This window comes from Stegastes partitus, unplaced genomic scaffold, assembly GCF_000690725.1.
Source record: "Stegastes partitus isolate 25-593 unplaced genomic scaffold, Stegastes_partitus-1.0.2 Scaffold696, whole genome shotgun sequence".
NCBI classification, from domain to species: Eukaryota; Metazoa; Chordata; class Actinopteri; family Pomacentridae; genus Stegastes; species Stegastes partitus.
In genome coordinates, this window is record NW_007578427.1 from 10,377 (window position 1) to 23,131 (window position 12,755).

The following is a 12,755-nucleotide window of genomic DNA, read 5'->3' on the forward strand; positions in this document are numbered from 1 at the left end:
ACTTGCAGCAATAAGGCTGCAGTGTCTGTCTCCGCGCGCGCGCGGGCGTGTTGTCTGGATGTAAACACGCGCTGAATGAAGCTCTGCTGCAGGTCGCGTGCGGCCGTAACAAAACTCCGGTGGTTCTGACCTGCCGCTGACGTCACGGCCGGGGTGCCAGGCCCACGTGCAGGGCAACAGCGGTCTCGAGCCTCTGGGAGGGTCGACGGCAGCCGGACTGCGCAGCTCAGAGGCGCAGTCAGTCCGCAGCGGAGCCACCGAACTGAGCCAGCCAGCCTCCCCCCTCCCCTCAACCCCCCGCCCGGATCAACCAGCCTCGTCTGAATCTCCGCCGGCCTCACCTCGGGACGCCTCCCACCGCGGATTCGGCGCCGTTTGATGTCACCTTGTGTCCCCCCTCCCTCCCCCTCCACGATGATTTGCGAGGAAGATGCGCCGCCGGTCTGAAATTTCCGTTGACCTTCGGATCCTCTCAGCAGCACCGAGGCGTTGTGAAGAAGAAGAAGGCGAAGAAGAAGCAGAAGAAGAAGCGCCGCCGCCACCGGAGCTCCCCGGCTCACTGTTAATCCGCCTGATCTCGCTAGAAACACAGGTGCCGTGACCGCCTTCTAGCTTTGATTTTCCCTTTAATCAATCAAGACCGAGGCAGATGCCCCTCGCTCTGTCATCCCGGCTTGTACTATGGTGGAGTTTCCATCTCTCAGCCCTTACTGGCCTCTCATCCGCTTTCTGGTGCCTTTGGCTATCACCAATGTTGCCATCGACCTCGGGGAACAGGTAACGGCTCTCGTTTTTTTATCGCTGTTTTTAACGTTTAGGTCAATAACAACAAGCTCGCCTCTAGCTAGCGGCGGCTAGCGGCTCTATTTTAAAGGCTGTATTTGGAAATTTTCCGCCTCTGGGTGAAAAGTGTGTTTCGGTGTGTCAACGGCGAGCATCATTATTTTTTTTATTTACAGCTCCAGAAAGCACCGACACACTTTCGCCGAGCTGACACGGAGCCTTTCGGCCCGATTTGGGCACATTTTGTGGCTGTTTTTGGGTCGTAGCTAGAGCTAGCTTAGCTGGTATGTGAAGACATCCATTAGGCTTCATATACATTATTTAGGAGGAGAGCAGGCGTGTGGAGTCCTCTCTCTGTGAGGAAGGCCCTGTTTATTCTGTTTTTACCAAACACAAACGTCGTCACTGCTGCCATGAACTGCACTGACTGTTAGCAGCACCTGTCTGTGGATCTGAATCATTTCTAACATTGATAGAAGCTCAGATTTTCCAGCCTTTTTTGTGTGTGTTTTTCTGCAATTCTCATATTTTCCTGCTTGGACATTTCCGGTTATTTCCCAGCCAGATGACTGATCTGGTGGCTGCTTTACACTCAGGGGACTCTGGGCAGATAGTGTGAGAGTAAAAAAAAAAACACATTGAGGCTTGGAGATGTCAGGATTAAGCTTATGTAATGCTCTGTTAGCTGGTATAAATAGCACACGGTGCGTCCTGCAAAGGAAAGGGGCAGCTGTAGTAGTAATGTCTGAAGGTAAAAGTATATTCAGGGATAAAACACTGCTGGTTTCTCCTTACCTAACAGTTTACAGCAGCCAAAAGTCTGATTGTTTTACTGTGTCTGTAAAAAACACATGCAGGTAGGGCTGTCACTAAAGATTTTTCCTCAGTTAAATAGTTGTCTGGCCTATGAAATGTCAAAGAAGTGGTGAAAAATGGCTTTTTTTTTGTACACAATCCAAATAAATCCAGTTTATCATCACAGAGGATTAAAGAAACCAGAAAGTATTCACATTTAAGAAGCTAGTTCTTTCATTTTTTTCCCTTCAAATTACTCAGTGAATTGGTTGATGACTGTCAGGCGTTCATTTCAATGAGGGCTCTGATGCCATCTGCTCAGAGATAAAGTTGGGATAAGTCGTGATCATGTGGGTCATAATGAACTTCTCTTTCCTCCCTCATGTGCTGCCTCACCTCACCCTCTCCACTCACGCCCTGTCACGTCTTTTCCAGGCCCTCAATCGGGGCATAGCCACAGTCAAAGGGGATTCAGTGGAAATGCTGGCCAGCTACGGCCTGGCCTACTCCCTGATGAAGTTCTTCACTGGACCCATGAGCGACTTCAAGAATGTGGGCCTGGTGTTTGTCAACAGCAAGCGGGACCGGAGGAAGGCTGTGTTGTGCATGGTGGCGGCCGGGGCCATCGCGTTCGTCCTGCATATCTTGATAGGTGTGTGTTTACGGGTTGTTTGTGCGCACATGATGACACAGTGTGCTTAAACCGCGTCCTGTAAAAATGTGACGTTTCGGTATTCGCGGTGAACCTAAAGTTTCACTGTTGCAACACCTTCTGTCTTTCTGCGGTGAAATCACAATCCAGACTGTTCAAAACAATCGAAAATAGGGCAGAGATTACCACCGTCACCTCTGCTCACCTGTGCTTTTTCTTTTTTTTCTTTTTTTATCCTATAGCTTACACAGATTTAGGATACTACATTATTAATAAGCTCCACCATGTGGATGATTCTGTGGGGCACAAGACGAGAAAGGCGTTCTTATACCTGGCTGCATTCCCTTTGCTGGATGCAATGGTGAGTGTACGGGATTATTCTACACGAGCAGTCAGATAGTTTATCATGCAAGCTTGGATTTAAACACCTGACCTAGAAATAGATGCTTTTTTTTAATCCTCTGTTCATGCTGTTTTCAAGTGACGCTCCCATTATAGATCCTGTCAGCCAGCTGTGGTTGAGAAAATGGGGCTTTTGTTTTTTAGCATTTGTGCTTTGTGCGCTTTGTGTCTTGGACTAACCTCTCTGTCCATTGTTCTTTTTTGTAGGCATGGATTCATGCAGGAATACTGCTCAAGCACAAGTTCAGCGTCATAGTAGGCTCAGCCTCCATCTCTGATGTTGTGGCCCAGGTAATGAGATCCATTCATTGACTCTAATTCGATGCAGACGAGTTTAATTCATTCTGAAGCCAGTTTTTGCCGTCTCTAATTCCTGGTGCTTGTCGTTGCTGCTGTTCTTTCCTGCAGATCGTGTTTGTGGCCATTCTCCTCCACAGCAACCTGGAGTGTGTGGAGCCTTTACTCATCCCAATCCTTTCCCTGTATATGGGTGCCTTGGTTCGGTTCAGCATCGTGGGTTTAGGTTACTACTGTAACATTCACGACAACATCCCAGACTCCAGTGGGCTCGATGTTGGGGTACGCGCTTGCTCTTTGTCTTCTTCAACTGTCACAGAAAGAAAAATCAGAAATCAGAAACAGAAATAAATGAGGAGTTACTGTCTGGTTGAGCCACCTCATCCAACGGAACAATGTTCACTGAATTTTGTTATTCTACTGTAGCAAGAAGGATTTATTGGCTATATCTTGGTCCCTGCAGGGTGATGCCACCATCAAAAAGATGCTGAGTTTCTGGTGGCCCCTGGCCCTCATCCTGGCCACTCAGCGCATCAGTCGACCCATCGTCAACCTCTTTGTGTCCCGAGACCTCAAGGGGACCAGTGACGCCACAGAGGTGGGTGTATCCGGAAATTTCATTCCAGCAGTCAGTCATTTCTTACAGTAGCCAGCCTTCACGTTTCATTGAGAAAGAGTGAGGTTTTATTTTCACGTGTAATCTGGCTTTTATTAGCAAAGCTGCCACAAGTTACTTAATAGTAATATGAGTAGTATTCGAGATATACAGGATCATTAAAAGGGGCTTTACAGCTATGGGGAGCCAGTGGACTAATTTTCCCCTCAAGTTATTGCAGATGAAATGCCAGATGCTAACAGACTCCCTCTGGAGCTTTCTGGCTTACAGAGACCCTAACTACTAGAGACAATACAAAGCTGTTTACCAGAATGAACTGGAAATCATTGACAACACTGGCTGCCAGTGGTTTGGGTGATTCACCATGTACATGTGAAACTCAGGGCATGATTACACTGGGTGAAAACATTCCTACATGGCTCTGCTGTTGGTGCGTAAAGCCTGACATGGCCCATTGTTGTCCGGGGACACAATAACAAGCTCAAGGCTGTTCTACAATCATAAACTTGTGAAAAAACGCTCACCGCTGGGAAAGTGAGAGGCACACGTGTTGCTTTTTTGTCGGCTATTGTTAGGCACTTGTTATTAATTTAGCTGTGCGCGGTGCGAGTGGTATTTTCAGTATTAAAGTGGCGGCGTGCCGATGACTTATTGCTGCCGTGTCTTTGTCATTCCAGGCCGTGGCCGTGCTCACAGCTACATACCCTGTAGGTCATATGCCCTACGGCTGGTTGACTGAGCTGAGAGCAGTGTACCCTGCCTTTGACAAGGTAAACCAGACGCCGTTACTGAGGCACTAACACATAATTGTTTATGTCCACACCACTAATAAGCTTCTCTTATTGACAGAACAATCCCAGCAACAAGCTGAACGCTGGCAGCCCCGTCACCAAGTCGCATATTAAAAAGTTTACATTCTGCTGTCTGGCGCTGTCGCTCACGGTAAGATGAGGATGTTTTTTTTTGGTTTTTTTTGGGTTATGCTCTCACACTGTGGCTTCTTTATGTAGTCTGTGACGAAAACAGTCCTCTCTAGAGCTAAAATGATCAGACAATCAACAGAAAATTAGCAACTTTGATAATCAGTTTGGTCAACACTTTTAGTTCTACCTTGAGGATTTGCAGCTTTTTTCTTTTTGTGTTAGATAGAAACAAGATCAGACAAAACAACCAATGTAAGGACGAGGCCAGTTCAGTTTACTCAGTAAAGGTTTGCTGAAATAAAAACTGAAACATTCTTGTTATGTTCTGGCCTTGCTATACTTTAGGGACTCTGTATGCTCCCACTGTTACCTGATACAGCGTGCATGAAGCTCCAGTGTTCGTAATTATAATGGGCAGCCACACTCCTGCAGAGTATTAGTTTACAGTGTAAGGTGTCGATCTCTCCTACAGCTGTTCACCACTTATGTCCTAACCTACTACACAAAAGCCCAGTTTTGCTGCAGAAACATGTGTCTTTATGGCACTAATTGCATTATGGCTGGTTTTGGGTCTATTTTTTGTATATGCCGATTTAAATTAGATCGTGAGCAGCCCAGGATCAAAGTGTAAAAACAGCTCATCGGCACGTAGAACACTTTCCGCCCCGAACACAAAACCCTGGCTGGCATCTGCTTTGTTTACCTTTTCACTAATCCTGCTACATCACAGATTAGAACATCATGTATGTGGGCCAGAGTTCATATCTAAGACTGACATAACCGGTCCAGTGTTATGCAGAAACATGTTTGACACAGTTTTTTGCAAAACTCGCCAACGGCAGTTTTCCACTATATCTTCTCAGGACCTAACTGCTTTGTCAAACAGCAAAACAGATATTTAAAGTTCTTTAAGAAGCCCACATATTTAAGATGGTTTGCTGTACTTTAGCAGCTGTACACAAGTGATGGGGGCTCATAACTTAGTTACAGGCGGACTGAATGTACTTTTCCTTCGCCATCCTGTAGTGGTTTCAGGTTGCAGGCAGAGAGGGAGACACATTAGGGTGGAATTTGTGAAGAGGCTAAGGGGCTTTTGTCCCTCCCGACACTCCCACCCAGCCTTAATAAAATAGGCATTCACATAAAACATATCAGTTAACACATTCCAAAAGCCCCTCGCAGGTACATTGCTCTGCTAAGTGCTGCAGTTACATTGTGTACAGTGCTGCTGCTGAGGGTGGTTGTTTTTTTTTTTTCAGCTAAATTTTAGGACAATTAGGCCAGTAGATCAGCAAGAACACCGTGTGACCCAGTCTTTCTCATCACAACTGCCTTCCATTCAGTGTTATTACAATGATGCAGAGAGAGTTTCTGTTAGCTGCCTTTGCCCCAGTTTGCTGTCTTTAACTGCTCGAATAAGAAAAACAGGAAGTTTGTGGCAAAGGTTGGGTCTTTTTAGGAGGAGGAGGAGGAGGAGGAGGAGGAGAATGGCACACCAGATGTGGAATCCCAAAGCTGTAAACATGCACACGAGGGTGTGTGCAGGCAGATAGGTAGGGACTGCTGCGGCGCTGAAAACAAGCCCTCGTGCTCGGACTTGTTCTGATTTCACATCAGGGAAGGGCAGCCTAAGAAAAACAGCACGGGACGGAGTGCCTTTTAGCACAAAAATGTTCTGTAACAGATCGTCTCATCTTATGAAAACAGACTTTGTCGAGGATGTCGAAGCAGTGAGTGTGAATGTGTCACCTTGTTTAGAGAAACCACAGCTGAGTCAGGGGAGACGGCGGTTTCACTTGAGCCCTACAAATTAGTTATTGCTAATGTAATGATAGCTGGTGAGGTGATACCAAGTGAAATCATCAGTCACAAGTAATGCGTTCTCAAATCTCGGTTCAGGGGATCAAAGTAACAAACCACATCTAAGGCTTTGGTGCAATTCATCAAGAGTGAGATGCTGAAAATAGTGTATATCTATCTTGTATTGTGCGTTATCGTATCTCATTTCCTCCTTTTTTCTTTTTCAATTTATTTGGCCGACCCTTTTGTCCCAAGCAAATGAATCAAGTCGATCACAGAGGAGCGCCGCAACACTCTGCGTTCCTCCTCGCACAAAATGCCACAAGGTTGAAGCAACACAGAGCAAATTGCATTTTTCTGACGAGACAGAAGCAGATAAATGTGGACAGACAGGCAGAGTGAGGGGCTCTGCTGGCTGACTCGCAGCGACAGCAGGCCTCGTCATCGTTTATCTGCAGATCACCCAGAGTGAGGAGGCCCATAAACCCGGTGTGTGAGGAGGTGGGTGCTGAGCTAGTGGCCACTCTGCAGAAACAGCCGGTCAGTGGCAAGCAATGGAAACCAGCAGAGGGACGAGTTGTTTCTGGCTGGGTTGAGACCAGATGTGCGTATTTGCAGAGATCTCGCTGTGCTCGCTGGCAGCGCAGAAGTGAAGTCGACAGATGAGCACGCGGCTCAGACGAGACGTAATTGTGATGTTATATAGTGAGAAGTGACATGACAGATGAAGCGCGCTCAGTGGAAGTTAGGCTGTCATCAATCGCAAGGTCCAGATTCTCTCGCAGACTTTGGCTGAGCCGAGCTGAATGCTGATGTTGCGCTGAACGGAAGGACTGACTGGATTCATCTTCTTTGAGGCCGAGCTGAAGGCGGCGTGACAGATAGAGCTGCAGTAATGGAAGCAATGAGAGCAGACTAGCGGTCCAAAGGAGAAGTAGAAAAGAGAAGGGGGCCGAGCACAGATCCTTGCTGCACCTCTACAGTCAGGAAAGTGACCCCTGGGCTCTTCGTCCTGCCATTTTTAACCTCTGAGGCAGCCCTCAGACAAGAGTTTAGTGGTTCATTGTGTCAAAGGCTGCTGACAAGTTCAGCAAGAGGAGAAGAGTTGTTGCTGCGGTCGGTGTTTCTATAACTAACAGCAGTGGTGTTGCAGTGGAATGGCGGGTCTTGAAACCAGACCGGTACAGTTTGTCATTCTTAAACTGTCGCTATGAGAGACAGTACAGAGAGCAGCCTGTGGTTTTGAACTTGAGACGGGTTTAGTGTGGCTTTACAACAATAGGACCTAAATCGCAACGATTGTTCTGTAGGAGTCGACTAATGTGATTTATTTTTTTATGGCTGACATATAAATGATTAATAATCAAGGACACTGATTGTCTGACCTATCGTATGTAGGCTGCAGGTATAAGCCAACATAAAGCTTCATCAAAATGGCTTTCTTATTTGTTTGACATACGTTAAATAAGGGAATAACTTCAGTGTTGATGGGCTGTTACTCATGATGTGTAAGCAGACAGTGCTATGAACAGGACATTGCTCAAGACCACAGTGTGACTACAGATGGAGAGAGTAGTCTGGGTTGTGCATTTCTAAATCTATTTATCTTATCCAGAACATTTTTTTTAAACCGATGTAAACAATTGGGGAAAACACTGAACACTGGATCAGTAAACAGTCAGTGTTGTGCTTCCATAGTGAGGATTTGGTGGAAATTAGAACGCCTGTGTCACCTTCTCGCCCAGATGCTGAAACAGCATTGTTTTCACAACATATACAGTTTACAGTGTGGGCTGACATGTCGATATGTGACAGAAGGCAGTTACCCAGATCGGCTGGAAAGCAGGTACAAGTGCTAGAAAGACTGGAAGCTTTGTTAGGATCACGCTGCTGTTTTGCATTAGAGCGAGATTTGAAGGACGAGGAGTAGCGGCCTTTTAATTACACCTAAAGTCACAACTAATAGCCACTTAAGGCTTCCTGAGGACCAGAGGGAAGCACACCGAACCCCCAGCGTTGTCGTCGTCTGGCTTTTCATTGATTATTATTTGTTTATACATTTTAGTCTGCTCCATCTTTTGTGCACACTTTATTATTAGTATTATCTGGTTTTGCTGTTCTGAATCCTGCCTGTGGTGTTTCCTCATTGCAAATTTATGAGCTTTATTTATGAAAGCGTTTCCTCAGTGTTTGCTGTTTTTATTGAGGCCTCCATTAATAACTGATTTATTGCTTTGTGTGTGTGTGATGGAAAGTAAAATGAAAAGTGCAGCACAAATAAAGTCTGATTGATTGAGAAATATGGTGGAAACATAAAGGAAAGGTGCAGAGAACTGTAGAGGCAGGACAGCAGGAGTGGACTCTGAGGCCTTTACGTGAACAAGATCAGAACACGAGGAGGGCTGAGCAGGAAGGCAGATGCTTCAGCGTTGCCCTTTATTTATATGCAAAGTGCCAGATATCCAGCAGATGAAACATTGACGATTAAATCGTCAGAGTGTTGCTCACAGCTGACGCTGCATCAGCAACACTCGAGGAGTCAGTGAGCTCTGCAGCAGCGCTCCTCAAACTGGAGCACTTGCAGCTTTCGCCAGTTTTAGCAGCAGATTGAGTCACGTGCAGCTAAACTTGGACCGGCACACCTTCAGGAAACACCTTTTCTGGATCTCCAGGCAGGTCTGGATCACAGAGAAGTAGTCTTTGTAGAATTTTAAACAAATAGATGTATAATTCATGCTGCGATCAGACAGCCTGTACTTGCGTTGACGCCCCCTAACGTTCTGATCGCACGCTAATAGCTTTGAGATTCTATGGTGATGCTGCACGTGCCTCGCCAACTGCTTCCAGAAACAATAACATTGTCTGTCATCTGTTTGTCCGCTCGCCTGCTTTATGTGAGCTTCAAAGGCCCGCATTCAATCCCAAACCCCCTTGAGCTAATGAAGTAATGAAATCTAATGAGGCGCGCAGGACGACTCTATTGTGCTGCGGCGAACGCAAAAAAAATAAAAAATAAAAAAATCATTTGCTTGTCGTTTGTTTCAGCTTTGCTTTGTGGTGTTTTGGACGCCTCATGTGTCAGAGAAGATCCTGGTTGATGTCATTGGAGTGGAGTACACTTTCGCTGAGCTGTGCGTGGTCCCGCTCAGAATCTTCTCCTTTTTTCCTCTGCCAGGTAAGACGCACCATCACGTTTGTTATTCAACATCAGAGCCCAGCCGGATTCTTTTTTCCCTTCCTGCTGTAGCTTTAACTGCAGCTCGGACCAGTGGGGTGATGTTTCCTCGTGTGTGTGTTTGCAGTGACTGTTCGGGCTCATTTGACTGGATGGCTCATGACCCTGAAAAAGACCTTTGTGTTGGCCCCCAGCTCGGTTCTCCGCATCATTGTCCTCATCACCAGTCTAGTTGTGCTGCCTTATATGGGGTAAGTCAACACTTCAGAGAACACTGAGGCTCACACAGGTCAGCGCTGGGACTCAGGATTACTGCTGTTTAATACAGTGTCATGTGTACGTGTGATTTCCTGTTTTATTACTGAAGCACTACAGACCAGAATTCACTTCTACTCAAAATAATCAGTCTGAACGGCTTCACTTTAACACAATCCTTTTGTATTTCAGGGTTCACGGGGCCACACTCGGGGTCGGATCCCTCTTAGCCGGGTTCATAGGGGAGTCAACAATGGTTGCCATAGCAGCCTGCTATGTTTATCGACAACAGGTGAGCACACCTGGCTTGAGGTCATTGCAAACATGAGAGTACACACCTTAGTTTGTGCCTTTTACAGATCAGTACCCAGCCATGTTGAACCGGCTATGTTCATCACCATTCATAATTCTGCCATTTAGTTTTCAATTCGAGTCAAAAAACTTGATTTGTCCCCTGGCACACAGAGCAGTTAGACACAGAACAGTAGCAACAACATGTAATAGTTAAAATAGGATAAATTAAAAAAATGTTAAAATTAAACATGAGTATGCTGAGATAAAGTAAAATATCGTATTGACAACAACTAACGTACATAAGGTGGTAAAATGGTTTAGTGGTGCAAAGTGACTGTACACGAATTAGTTTGAATAAGGAAAGTAATTCATTAATACACAAGAAAGAAATATCTGTCGACATCTTTCATTGCAGATAGTCTATGTTTTGGCTGTGAAAGCTAAAAAAAAAAGGCCATCTTTTACACTAAAAATTGCATTTAAAGGACAAAAATGGCGTTGCAGAGAACATAAAGAGCAGCTTTAACACTACACTTACTGAGTGTGTCTCTGATTGATGGGGTGGGGGGGAATTAATATTTATTGGTTAGCCCAAGAAATCTAAAATGCATCATCCATTGTGCCAAAATGACAACATTTTTAGACAGTTTTGTAAGTTTCTCTTTCTTACTTTGTAAAGGTGCTGTGAACACTTTGGGAAGTTTGTGTTATTTCATAGTTTTACTTGCAACCAGCAGCCTGTTAGCTTAGCTTAGCATAAAACACTGGTAACAAGGGGAAACGAAATCTGCCTGGCAGCGTCTTTAAAACTCACTAATTAATACGTTACAGTTTATTTGTTTAATCTACACAAAGAAGTGATTGTAAAAGTGACTAATTGAGTTTCTGAGACGATTTCTTGGCCGGACACCGAGAACTCCGGGAGTTTCGGCTGGTTGCTCGGCAACATCACAGCGAAGTCACTGTGTTCGGCCAAAAAATGATCTGGAACTTGATTCCCCGTAAAAAAAAAATAAAAAAATAAAAATTCCTTTTTCACACATTTATGATACGGATTAAACTAAATAGATCTAATGTGCTAGTTAGTGAGCCTTTGAGGTGCTGGTAGGTGGGTTTTGAACTGAGCTAAGCTAAGCTAGCTGTTCCCACTAATTTAAAGTCTTTGTGCTGCGTTGGTTGTAGCTTCATACTGAATGGACACAGACGTCATCAAGAATCTCTTGTAACTCTCATCAAGAAAGCCGAAAAAAGTAAAAAGAGGAAACTTTTCTGTCAATACCAAGAACACTGAAGCATTTGCCACATCTCTGCTGCTCACATTTGTTGTATTTAATTCACACAACTCTGTATTTAATGGGCCATTTGCTCAGAGTGATGAGTTTTTTTTTAACTTGTATAAGATCCCAAAATGGACCTCCTTACATTTTAATTTGCAATGAGTCATATCTAGCAACTTGTACCAGCAGATCGTGTTTTTTTAGCTTATCAAGTTTGTGATTAGCACTGTTAATCTCTGGTTGTTCCAGTACCTTTTCTCCTTGGACTCTCACAGATTGTGTGTTTTTGTTTGTTACCTCCTCTCTGGTCCGCCACAGAAAAACAACGAGATGTCCAACGAGCTGGTGGTGGAGGGCGAGGACTCGGCCCCGATGAGCGAGGTCTGCTCCAGGACCCAGATGGACGCCATCGAGGAGCTCCAGGAAGAGGAGGAGGAGGAGCAGGAGTGAGCTCCAGCAGCAGGAGGGGGAGGTGACGCCGGCCTCAACGTGGAGCTTTGCTGAAGAGGAGACCGCCGGGAGCTTCGGTGCTGGAGAGGAGAGAGGACCTGAGAGTGGTTTTGGTTTCAGAGGTTCTCAGACAGAACTGAGGTCTTCTTCATGTCGACCTACACACCATTAAAACGCACACTGTAAAGAAAGCCATGCACCTCCAAGTGTTCATCCATCTGTGTAAATACGTCTTCCGACCTTTTCAACAGTTCGCATAGGTCTGCATCATCATCACCATCACATCAGCAGGTGTATTAACCATTATCATGTGTTTACTGGTAAACAAGGGAAACATCGACACAGGAGAACTCTTCCTCCTCAGCGGCAAGAATGAGACGTCTGTCGAGTGGTAGTGGAGTTGCCAAAATACAGAGTTCATTATTTTATGTTATTTTATCAAGATTAAGCGGCAAGGCCTTGCTTGAATTCAAATATAGACATGTTGTGGGACTTGTTGGGTTGTGCAATCGTATTTTACATACAATGGTGTACAGATTATTGTTGTTTTATATAGGTAATGCATTGTGTATATTTAATTGCCCAGAGGGGTCAGGAATCCCTCGTTATATCACTGCGTGTTACAGAATACAATTATGATTGTTCACTTTCCATGCAGTCTGGGAGTCGATCTACTTTTGTTTTGCCAAGCATTTTCCTGGTAGTATTCAGGCTGTCGTATGTACTGTATATACTGTATAGGCATTCTTATTTGGCAAAATAAATTGCTTTATTATTAACCCCGTTTTGCTTAACTGGAATTGGATTCACCCTCTCGTTTTGGGGCTGCAACTAACTTTTGCTTTTTAGTTATTGGTTATTTTCTGAATGAATCGATTAGTTTTTAGATCTTAGAAAATGGTAACAATGGTCAAGACGGTTGCTCAAATGTCTGAAAAGATGATTTACTGTCATAGGAGGAAAGAAAGCAGAAAATATTTACATTTAAGAAGCTAGAATGAGAAATTTTGACTTTTTTTTTTCCCTTAAATAATTA

General features: G+C 44.9%; 1 protein-coding gene across 1 annotated transcript; it reads left to right on the forward strand.

Annotated features, from left to right (window-relative positions):
* Positions 1–396: 396 nt before the first annotated feature.
* On the forward strand, positions 397–12,498 carry ankha (ANKH inorganic pyrophosphate transport regulator a). Its single transcript, XM_008290794.1, has 12 exons — positions 397–777; positions 2,014–2,230; positions 2,473–2,591; positions 2,840–2,923; positions 3,041–3,211; positions 3,393–3,527; positions 4,223–4,315; positions 4,395–4,487; positions 9,314–9,443; positions 9,571–9,694; positions 9,891–9,990; positions 11,588–12,498. Exons 1-12 carry the CDS (start codon positions 682–684, stop codon positions 11,717–11,719), a joined length of 1,494 nt encoding a protein of 497 aa, XP_008289016.1. The 5' UTR covers positions 397–681; the 3' UTR covers positions 11,720–12,498.
* The last annotated feature ends 257 nt before the right edge of the window (positions 12,499–12,755 follow it).

Bases quoted from the DNA above. Each gene is read 5' to 3' on its own strand.
- ankha (XM_008290794.1), top strand. From the start codon at position 682: ATGGTGGAGTTTCCATCTCTCAGCCCTTACTGGCCTCTCATCCGCTTT. The intron at 3,528-4,222 runs GTGGGTGTATCC...TTGTCATTCCAG, and splicing joins GGACCAGTGACGCCACAGAG to GCCGTGGCCGTGCTCACAGC. The intron at 4,488-9,313 runs GTAAGATGAGGA...CGTTTGTTTCAG, and splicing joins GTCTGGCGCTGTCGCTCACG to CTTTGCTTTGTGGTGTTTTG.